The following is a 12290-nucleotide window of genomic DNA, read 5'->3' as shown; positions in this document are numbered from 1 at the left end:
TTGAAGTATCAATCAGGTTTTTCTTTCTAAAATAACCACAGTCGATATTTTTCAATATTCAGATGACTTTCACTGAGATATTTAGAAAACAGGAAGAACAAAAAGAGGCTTCTAAATTATTTTAGCACTTACCACTCCATCTATCGCCATGTAGAGAAGTCTTCTTGGTCTTACAATATTGAAAAGTCTGTCAATGTACTCAAAAATTGCAACCATCATTTCATCTTCATTTTTTGGTGCTGGTCTATAATAATAAGCAGACGATGTAATAGAATATAGTACTTCTATGACCTGTACTATCAATGGCAGAAATGGATTACATACTTGTCTTCAGGATGAGTACAAGGATGGATGATTCCATTCATATCCAAATACAGATTATCAAACTCCACATCATTTGGATTAGGTTTACTGGCATCAACTGGAATCTTTACACCATTGCATTCTTTTGGCTATGAAGAAGTGATAAGTAATAGTTTGATTGTTAAGATCTAAACATGACAGGTACTAAGTACAATATGAACCAATTTAAAATCTTCAAGTATAAACAGAATCAAATTAACCCATTAAAATGTGAATGGTTTCTAATTTAAGTTAACTATGTGAGATCAGTGAGGTATCCAAGCGGGTCGAAGGAGTCTCTGAGTGACTTTCCTCATCATTCACATCAAGTTCTGTTAATTTAACATAAAATGCTTTTCCATCCCCTTCCATTCCATGAGCACATCATGATATTATACCCAGAAAGTCACAACTACCTTCCAATGTACTGCCTCACCAGTACACAATCTCATTTCCAATCCAGAGTTTAATAGGCAAAACACAAAAGCATCTTTGGCTAACTTTGTCTACTTTCCCAGTGTTTTCCATACCAAACAGCTAAACAATGAGCCTGCCCTACAATATTACGTAGGCCTATTCATTTCTCAAAAGCGCCTGTAAGCCATATGTAATGTCTAGCACCCGTACCCAGCACTCAGGAGGCTAAGAAAGGAGGAGTAGTGTTCTAAGTTTAATGCTAATGGGCTATTCAGTAATTTCCACTATACAGTAAGTTCCTTGGTTATAGAGCAAGACCCATCTCAAAAGAAAACCTAAAAACAAAACAAAGCAGAAAAACAAAAGTTCCAAAAAAGTTCTATCATCTCACTACCTCTTTCTATTGTACCTCTTGGTAGAATCCTCCTTCCTCTCCACCAATACTCCCTAAAATATTAATCACTTTTCAGAGCCTAGACACAAATCAAAAATCACCCACATCATGGCATCTGTAACCTATCACCTTTTTGCCTTTCCTTAGAATTTTGATTATATTCTTGTAGTATCGCCAGTTTTATGATTAATTTGTCACTTTCACCCAACTACATTGTTAAGTCCTTCAAAAGGTAGGGTTATACTCTCAAAGGTTTTCAATAATACTTTTTTTTTTTTTTTTTTTTTTGGTTTTTCAACACAGGGTTTCTCTGTATTGTTTTGGAGGCTGTCCTGGAACTCGCTCTGTAGACCAGGCTGGCCTCTGACTCACAGAAATCCGCCTGCTTCTGCCTCCCGAGTGCTGGGATTAAAGGTTCAATTATAGTTTTATGACAGTACTTTTCCCTTTTCCTTCCCGAACTTCAATGAAAGATTAAGATACAATTTTTGTTTTACTAATAGTATGAGTCCTCAAACACATACAAAACAATAGGACCGGGGTAAAAAACCAATACACAATTTAAAAGCCCATCGTGTACATGCTAAATCATGATTAAGCATAAAACATTATGCTAATGATAGCAGTCACCAAAGCCTACATCCTTTGTGGAAAGTCAAATAGACAAAACTATAGAAACAAAAAGTAGATAATAGCTGTGTCAAGCTGAGGATGGGGAAAGAGTGGGAGAAATGAAAGTAACTCTTAATGAGTATGTATTGCTTTAGGTAGTGAAAAAAAATCTAAATTTAAATACTAGCAATGAGCACACAACAATGCAAATACACTACCTGGCCAGGCCAAGATGGTGAATACCTTTGATTCTAGCATGTGGGAGGCAAAAACAGGTAGATCTCTATTAGTTTGAAGCCAGACTGGTCTATATAATGAGTTCCAGGACAGTCAAGACTGCACAGTAAGACTATGTCTCAAAAAGCAAACAACCCAAAACAAAACAAAACAAAACAAAACAAAAAATTGTAATATTTTAAGCAAGTGAACTTCATGATATAGAATTTATACCTTAAAGATAATGAGGAATGAACATGATCAAAATAATTTTATGTGTATGAAGATGTCACAGTGAAACCTATTATTATGTTACTTAGCATAATAATAAAGTTATACCTGAAAAACCTCATGAAGACAATGATTAATAAACAGTAGTGCATCCATGTACTGTACTGCCAGACTAAGTAAGATCTAAAAATCAAGCTGGATGTCATAAACATACCACTGAACAAAAATTCCAGAGGCAGAAAAAAAATACACATTATACTATTTACACCATTTTAATAGATACCTTCTGAGCTAAACACACATGTAGGGGAGGCACAGAAAAAAGCAAGGGAATGATGGCAAACACCACTTCAGAAAAGTGGTTACTCGGAGGAAGGGAAAGACATAAAAGCAAGCTTCAGCATGTGCTGTAATTGAGGATGAGGGATATGGAAAGAGGGAACTTTCGGGCAGCTCTGTAGATACATGCTGAGTCGAGCAAGAGGAGCTCAATAAGTTGCAGGAAAGCCAGGGCAACATATAGAGACACAAACAATAAATACATGTGTCTATCCCAAGTCTTTGGAAATTGTTCTTGGACAAACAGTAACTTTATCAAGAAAACCCATGAAAATGTATGCAAAAATTTTACATATAACGGTAAGGAAGGAAAAGAAAAGGATGGAACATATTAAAATATTCAAGGAATACCGAAAGTAATTCCAAATTAAAAAAATATATACCTAGAAGCTCTATGAACTCTAAATACAGACAACATTACAGTAAAAATGCTGAAATATACAAAAAGAAAAAAATTATATAGGAATACACTGGGAGAACCAAGGGGTTGGAGGAAAGCCCAAAAAGGCTAGAAAGTTGGCTCAGCAATTAAGAGTACTCATTGCTCTTATAGGGGACTCAGGGTTGATTCCAGCACCCACATGGCAACTCACAATCATCTGTAATCCCAGTCCCTGGAGAGCTGATGCCCTCTTCTGGACTCCAAAGTGCACCACACACAAAGTACACAAACATGCATGCAGGTAAAACACTCACACATATCAAATAATAAATCTAAAACACTTAAATAAACAAACACATAGTAAATGCTTAGTAACATTCAAGAGAACCTCAGTAAGGGCAACATCCTACTTCTCAGGAAGGAGCAGGATGGCATAAAAACATTAAGTGTTAACCAAGGAAAACTTTTTTCTAGGAAATAGGAAAGTTATCATTAAACAATGAAGATGAAGGCCAGCAAGATGCTGCCAAGCCTAATAACTTTGAGTTCAACCCCTGGACCCCACATGATAGAAGGATCTGACCTCCATATGCACACCATGTCATGCACCCAAGAATCCCAAATAAATAAAATAAATATAGTTTTAAAGCATTTAGGCCAGTGAGATGTCTCATGGGGTAAAGGCACCTTGCTGAGCAATCCTGGTCACCTGAATTCAATCCACAAAGGTGGACAAAGAACCAACTTTGAAAAATTGTCCTCCAACACCCATATACATGCCATGGCACACAGTTACCACATTATACTATACACACACAGTAATAAAATTTTTAAATGAAGGTGAAATAAAAGACTTCTCTGTGAAGAGAAACAGAATCTGTACATAACAGGTTTAACATCCTGGAAATATGAATGTTCTAACAGAAAGGAAGTGACTATGTAAGCAAACTCTACAGCAATGACTTCTGAAAAACAATCTTTATAAAGCAGTACAAGATAAATGAGTTTAAAAATTACTAATGAAGTTTTAGAAAGCAACGTTAGAAAAGTTTCACTTCATGCAAAAGTAAAAAACACAGGAAGTAAAACTACATGAAACATAAGAAAAAAAGGTCAAGTGGGAAACACAAATTCAAATATAGTGGCAATTATGCTATAACTACACCACAGAAAGACAGTGGATCAAAATATATCTTATCTGGCTGGATAGATTGTGCAGAGGTTAAAGTATATCTTATCTAAAAGAAACAGAATTGAGACTCAAATACACAGAATAGGAATTAACAGATAGGGAGAAGAAATCAGGCAAACAACCAATGTAAGAAAGCTGCAGTAGCTACACTGTGTATGTGTGTGCCTGCTTGTTTATATGCACACCATGTGCATACAGGTACCCTTGGAGGCCAAAAGAAGGCATTGGATCTCATGAAGCTGGAGTTTACAGCCAGTTGTGAGCTACCCAAAGTAGGTACTGGGGCACAGATCTTCTTCAAGAGCAGCAAATACTTTTCACTACTGAGTATCTCTCCATCCCTCCAATACTTTTAATTTTTAATTACATTTTATTTAGTTTTTGTAAATGGAGGCTGGGATCATGCACAGGACAACTTGCTAGAATCCTCTCCACCATGTGAGTTACAGAGCTCAAACTCAAGCTACTGGTCTTGAAAGCATATGCCTTCATCTAGTGAGCCATCTCACCAGCACTCAAAATAAGACTCTAAACCAAAAAAAAAAAAAAAATTAATAAGAGAACATCCTCTAGCAGGGTGGCTGCTGTGCACACCTTTAATCCCAGCACTGGGAAGGCAGGCAGAAACAGGTAGATATGAGTTTGAGGGCAGCCTGGTCTACAGAATGACTTCCAGGACAGTCAAGGCTACACAAAGAAAAAAAAAGGGGGGGGTGGGGGAGAAGATGAGAAAGAGGAAGAAGAGGAGGAGAAAGAAGAAAAAAAAAAAGAGATCCTCTTCTAGTCTCTGTGAGCACCAAGTATGCACATGGTGCACATACACAAATGCGGGCAAACACTGATAAACATAAAATAAAAACATACCTTAAAAAAAAACTCAAATCAAACCAAGCAAGATGGCAAACATCTGTATTTCAGCACTCATCAGCTAAAACAACAGGATCCTGAGTCTGAAGTTAGCTTTGCTTATACAGCTGAACTATGCCTCAATAATAATAATAATAATAATATTTCAATAACCTAACCCTTTCTCCATTTCAAGTCCCCACAAAAAGGGATAAACCAAGCCTAATGTAAAACAAAAATAATAGAAAATATAGTAGAAAATAATTAGAGAAGGGGGAGAAAAATCAGTGAAAAACTAAGTCAATCTTACAAAAAGATCAATGAAAAACTGACAGCCCTTTGACTTGAGCAAGAAAAAGACTCAAATTACTAGAATGAGACACAAAAGTTTACTGTCAACTTTATAAACCAAATTATTAAAATACTACAAATAAAAGTCAGCCCCACAAACACAAACACACACACAGAGTACAACAGGACCAAGTGAAATTTAGCCCAAGAATACAAACTTGACTTAGCATTCAAAACTTAACTAAATATATCATACTAATACCAAAGCCAACCTAGGCTACATAGTGAGATTCCCCATCTCAAAAATTAAAACACAAATCATCCACTAAAAGACATTGAAAGAATGCTACAAGCATTTTTTGTAAATATGCCTGCAAAAAGAAAACTTTACTGAACTGAACCCAACAACAACAACAACAATAATAATAATACAACATGACCTCTGGAGTCTTTCCAAGGAATGCGGAATAGACTTAACACACTAAAAACATGAAAATCAATGTAATGCGCCATATGAACAAAGACTAAAACAAAGAGCTCCAATGATCTTGACAAAACTTATTTTAGCAACAATGCAGAACTTTAAAAGGAAAAACTTACTAAACTCATCACTATAATTTTAATTTTTAAGGAGCTGGAGAGATGACTTAGTGGGTAAAACCACTGCTGTTCTTCCAGAGGACCTGAGTTCAGTTCCCAGCACCCACATGGGGACTCAAAACTCTAGCTCCAGTTCCATGGGTTCTGACTCCCTCTTCTGTTATCTCAGGCACCGTACATCTACGGTGCACACACCTACATATACCCAGGCAAAACAATCATAAACACAAAAATTTTAATTTAAGGTATTCAAGTAAGAGTACAATCTGAAGAGTAACAGAAAATTTGTGTAAAATATTTGTCAACCTAAAGACTTCTATCTATAATATCTAAATAAAACTGAACATAATCTTTATTCACATAAGGTCAAAAAAATTGGAACAGACCTCTTGCCTAAAAAGATAAAATGCTTGATAAATGCTTTATCATTTATACTTGATAAAATGCTTTGTTATCATTTGTCTCTAGGAAATGCAAGCTTAAAACCACAACCTGATGACATTATGCTAGATAATCTAAACCTACAAAGGATAGTCATTGGTGCCGGGCGGTGGTGGCGCACGCCTTTAATCCCAGCACTCGGGAGGCAGAGGCAGGCGGATCTCTGTGAGTTCGAGGGCCAGGCTGGTCCGGCAGCCTCCAAAACAATACAGAGAAACCCTGTCTCGTAAAACCAAAAAAAAAAGAATCGTCATTGGTGAAGAAGTGAAGCAACTGACAACTTTCATGTGCTGTTGAAGTGAAAGAAGATGACTTACCTAACACACAGACTAGAGGACTGATCTTTCTTGTTAAATTATGGGCCTACCACATAGTCTCATCATTTCACTCCTAGATTCCCACACATAAATGAAATTATATGTGTCCATGACATGAACAGGTAACCTCATGGGTTTTCTCTAACAGTCCCAAACTAGAAACAATGCAAATATTCCTCACTCAGATGAGTGAAAAAAACAAAAACAAAAACAAATGTAATACAGCCACAAGACAATATGCTATCAATCCTGAAAAGATTAGCTAGATTGATTGACCCTGTACTCAAAGCTGTAACAAACAGGGAAGATTAGCATCCATACCATTCCTTAATGAAATTAGCCAAAAGAGGAGATTCAAACTGACAAAGTTAGAAATGAAAAAGGGGACATCACAATAGATAGTAAAGAAATTCAGAGGCCCATTAGAGACTGACTACTTTGAAAACTATTCCAATAAACTGGAAAATCTTTAAGTGGATAAATTCCTAGACACATATGGCCCCCAAATTTAAAATTTATGTTTGAACACACCTACAATGCAGTCAAAGTGAAGCTGTAATGGAATCTGCCAACAAAGAAAAACCCAGGCCAGGGCAGGGCAGATTCATTGCTGAATTCTACCAGATCTTTAAATAAGAAATGACACCAATGTTCTTCAAACTGTTCCATGAAACAGACAGAAAGCTGCTAACCTCATTCTCAAAAAAAAATAGTACCATTCTGACACCACAACAAAACTACAGAGAGATCATTCTTCCCTGTGAACAGACACAAAATTCACATTAAAACACTTTCAAACTGAATTCAACAACACACTAAAAACACCTTATAATGAGGTTTGTTTCATTCCAGGGACAAAGGGACTCTTCAACATACACAAATCTAACATACCACACAAATAGAGAAAAGGTGGGAAAATCGTATGATCTCCGATGCAGAAAAGGCCTCCAACAAAATTCAACACTCTTTTATGATAAAGCCCTGAAGAAATTAGGAACAGAAGGAACAACATACTTCAACATAACAAATGCCATGTACGACCAACAAAGCTAATAATAAATGGGGGGAAAAACAAAAGCATTTTCTCTAAAAACAGAAATAAGACAAGGATGCCCACTCTATCCACTCTTATTTAAAATACAGCACTAAATTTCTTAGCTGGATTAATAAGGCAAGAGAAAGGAAGAAAAACCTGATACAAATGAAAGAAGAAAGTAAATTATTCCTATTTGCAGACTGGGTGTTCTATACTCAAAAAGTGCAAAGGATGGGTTAATTGACATGGCACAGTGGGTAAAGCTATTGCCACAGCACACATATTCTCACACATAAGCAATTTTAAGAACACCCTAAAGATTCTACCAGAAAACTCTAGAGCTGATAAGCATCTTCAGTGAAGCAGCATGATATAAAATCAACATAAGAATAAAACCAGTAAAAGGACCATGGAGTAAAGGCAACTAACAAGCCTGATGAACTGAGCTTGAACCCCAGGATCCACATGGTAGAGAGAACCAAATTTGTTCTCTGATCTCCACAGACACACCAAGGCACACCCACTCATACACATAAGCACACACAAAATAAAGTGTTGGTTGTTTTGTTTTGCTTTAATCGGTTTCTCTGTGGCTTTGGAGGCTGTCCTGGAACTAGCTCTTGTAGAGATCCACCTGTCTCTGCCTCCTCCTCCTGAATTCTAGGATTAAAGGTGTGTGCCACCACCGCCAGGCAGAATAAGTGACTACTAAGTGTTCATCCCACTTAAGGGCAAACTACCATGCCACCAAAGCTCAGGGAATCATGAAGAGGAAACAGAAAGAATCTAAGTTATAGAGGAGGGTGGAGAAGGGCGCTGCAAAATGGTGTCTTCTGGACATGGCATGTCCGTTGCACTCATGAGACGCTGGGATTACCTATACAAAATCAAGTCAGTCAATATTCTAGCATGGATGAGGGAGGGACTCATAAAACCCTGCCCCTAGCTAGGGAAAGAAGTCAATTGGGTACAGTCCCCAGCACATTATTAGTGCTCCAGCCCAACACCCATATATAGGTGAACAGTACTATTTAGACCTAGTCAGTGACATATCATGTAAAAAGACAAAACAAGACAGTGACAAACATATCCCAACACAAGGAAGGCAGATATACAGATATCCTGTGAGCTAGAGGTCAGCCTGGTCTACAGAACAATACTCTCTGTCTCAAATAATAGTTTTTCTACATACAAATAATGAACATGCTGAGAAACGGGGGGGCGGGGTCCCATTACCACAGCTTCAAAAACAAAACCAACCAACCAAAACATTATATAATGGGTATGATGAAGGAGGTAAAAGAACTCTATAATGGGAAATGCCTCGATAGGTAAATGTGCTTGCTCTGTAAGAATTAAACAGCCAAGTTTGAATCCCAGGATCGCTGTTTAATAAACACGCTGTGCATACCTGTAACCCTAGAGTTAGGGGGGTGAGAACAGGCAATCTTGGAAGTTTGCTAGTCAGTTAGCCTCACCTAAAAAGTGAGCTTCCAGTTCAGTGAGAAACCCTGTCTTAAATGAGTAAATAAGGAAGATACCCAATGTCCTCCTTTAGTCTCTAAACAAACAAGCACAGCACAAACAACCACATATCTATGTGCATGCACCACATATAAAACCCAAAATGAAACACTGAAGATGCAGGCACTAGAAGACAAAAACCTCCCATGCCTTAGATTGGCCCAAGAGCATCTACAGACTCAATGTAACCCATATCAAAGATCCACAGAAAGAAAAAATTCCAAGGGAGCACAAAAAGTCAAAGCAAGCATGAGCAAAAAGAACAACACTAGAGGTGTCACTAATGTCAAATTATACAACACAGCCACGGTAACAAAAACAGCATTGTAACAAAACAGACATGTAAAAGAAAATAGAGGACCCAGAAACAAATTAAAAAAAAAAAAAGCAATAGCAATAGCTATCGTGCATTTGGCAAAAGTGCCCAAAACCATGCCTGAGAAAAAGTCTCTTCAACAAGCAATGCTGCAGAATTGAGTATTTACATACAAAAGAACAAACCAGATCCCTGTCTCTTATTCAGTACAAAAGAAATTCAAAATAGATAAAAAATCTTAAATACTAGACCTCTGCAACTATCAAAAGAAAATATAAGGAAAACATCTTAAGACAAAAGCACACACAAAGACTCTAATCATCCAGGAAATTATAGGAAAAAAAAAAACAGACAAATGAGAGGGTGAAGAGACAGCTAAGAGGCTGAGGACACTTGTTCTTATAGAGGACTCAAGATTGGTTCCAAGAAATGCTTCACAACTGCCTGTAACTCCAGCTCTAGAGGAAATCCAATGCCTTCTTGTGGCCTCAGAGGGCACTCATACAAACACACACATGAAACCAAAAAAGATAAAGATGGCAATAATACCCAAAAAAGAAAAAGAAAATCCTTAATCATCAAGAAATGCAAATAAAAACTACAATGAGATTTCACCCCAGTGAGAATAGCTATCATAAGAAAATCAAACATCATATGCTGGCAAGCATACTGGGGAGTGGTGACACACATAGCTAGAGGGAAAGCCTTTATGGAAATGAATATGGAGATTCCTAAAGAAAATAAAGAAAAAAGAAAAAGAGAAAAAGGTAGAACTACCATATGATATGATTTAACTATTTATTGTACCTCTCCTGAATATACATTAGAAGGAATCCAAACCAGAATACAACAGAAATATTTGTACATCCATATTTATTGAGACATTATGCTGAACAAACAGTATCCAGTTTATAAAAAATAGCCTAAGAATTCCATGTGTACAGAAAGATGTGTACATATACACACTGGAGTATTATTAAACCACAAAGATGACTGAATTATGTCACTTTCGGGAAAATAGATGGAACTGGAAATTACACTCAACAACTAGGCTAAGACAAATAACCCATGCATTCTTTCAAGAGGATTGTAGACTTCTGCTGGAAGAAGACAATGGGAAGTAATAAAGAAGAGCAAACTGCATATAGCATATACACACTGAGAATGTGATAATGAAATTCATTAATATAACAAACACATATTTTTTAAAACTTCAATGAAGCTGGGCACAGTAGTGCATGCCTATAGTCCCAGCACCCAGTAGGAAGATCATTGAGTTCCTGGAAAGCCTGGACTATACAAAGATACTTTGTTTAAAAAATAAAGAGATGTAACATCAATTAATCTCAAAATCTAACTATATAACATGAAAGTCAATGAGCAATGATTTTATATAGATAACATAGATGCCAAGGTGATTGCTTAAAAGAAAAAAACTGACTTCACAAAGTTGTCCTCTGGCTTCCATACACATGCCAAGGCATACATGTTATTATCCCTCCACTCCTGTCCTCAATACACATGAACATTCTCTCTCTCTCTCTCTCTCTCTCTCTCTCTCTCTCTCTCTCTCTCTCTCTCTCTCTCTCTCCCTCCCTCCCTCCCTCCCTCCCTCCCTCCCTCCCTCCCCTTTAATCTCAGCACTTGTGAAGCAGAGGCAGGTAGATCTCTGAGTTCCAGGCCAGCCTGGTCTTCAGAGTGAGTTCTAGGACAACCAGAGTTTCACAGATAAACACGGTCTTGAAAAAAATACACACAAAAGGAAGGAAGGAAGGAAGGCTCTCATCCACATTCTTCTAAACAACACTAATTAAACTTTGCAGTTCTATAACACAATAAATGACCCAGAGACAGATATTGGGGTTCAAGTTAAAGATCAGGGAAGCAGACAAGCCAAGCTCTTAACTCTTAGCTCTGACAGGGCTGGGGTGTTCCTATTCTCAATGTGGCTGGAGAATGAATGCCCAATCCTGAGACCTTGTTCCTGTCTTATATACTTCCCTAATGCTGGGATTAAATGTGTGTGATCCTAGGTGCTGAGCTCATCTTTGTGTGAGCTGTTTCTCTTTAGGACTGGATCAATCTTGTGTACATCTGGGTGGCCTTGGACTAAGAGATCCGTCTACCTCTTCTTAAACCAGAGTCCTCGGATTAAAGGGTAGAGCTTCTGGCTCCTGGATTCAAGGTGTGTGCCTGGCTTCTAAGGCTTGTGGCTGACTTAGCTTTCTGAATCCTCAGGCAAGCTTTAATAAATCATAAATAACATATCACCACACAGCTTACACAGTCAGTGTAGAAGGGGACTAGCTGGGAGGAATGAGATTAGCAAAAGGGAAACAAGACACTTTAAAGGAAGAGTGAATGGGATCTAAGTATTATATAAACGAGTGCAAACGGCATGATGAAAAATAAAACACTGATCAATTCCAAAGAATGAAAGGAGAGGTCATAAGTTAGGGGTATGACCTCCCTAGCTTTCACACTGGTACTGACATTTATTAGCTGGAGAAGTTACCTTGAATCTTCCTTTTCAATTTTCCTCTCTGTAATAAGCAGCTGTTATAAGCACTTAACCTCGTATCAATAAAGTGCTCAGAACAGTATCTGATACACAGTAAATGCTACCAAAATCTTGGTTAAATAAGCGAATATCACATAAAAAGCCAGACCTAGTGACCAGCAATTTTACTCCTGGCACTTGGGAAGCAGAAACAGGCAGATGTCTTTGAGTTCCAGGCCAACCAGAACTAAATAGTGAGGCAGTGTCATAAAGGAAAATTAACAGTGAACTTTT

The 12290-nt window shown here is 37.5% G+C and overlaps 1 protein-coding gene across 1 annotated transcript in view; it reads right to left on the bottom strand.

The window, feature by feature from the left end:
• Xrn2 (5'-3' exoribonuclease 2) overlaps window positions 1-12290 on the bottom strand; it is a 61477-nt gene that overhangs the window by 47027 nt on the left and 2160 nt on the right. Inside the window, exons 2-3 of the mRNA XM_005072566.4 lie at window positions 325-452; window positions 133-244 (exon numbers count right to left, since the gene is read on the bottom strand). Coding sequence (XP_005072623.1) covers window positions 133-244; window positions 325-452 — 240 coding nt within the window. The remainder of the gene's footprint in view (window positions 1-132; window positions 245-324; window positions 453-12290) is intronic.

This window comes from Mesocricetus auratus, unplaced genomic scaffold (assembly GCF_017639785.1).
Source record: "Mesocricetus auratus isolate SY011 unplaced genomic scaffold, BCM_Maur_2.0 Super-Scaffold_100004, whole genome shotgun sequence".
In the NCBI taxonomy this organism is placed as follows: Eukaryota; Metazoa; Chordata; class Mammalia; order Rodentia; family Cricetidae; genus Mesocricetus; species Mesocricetus auratus.
Note: the sequence above shows the minus strand (reverse complement) of the source record. Positions and strands in the feature narration are given on the sequence as shown.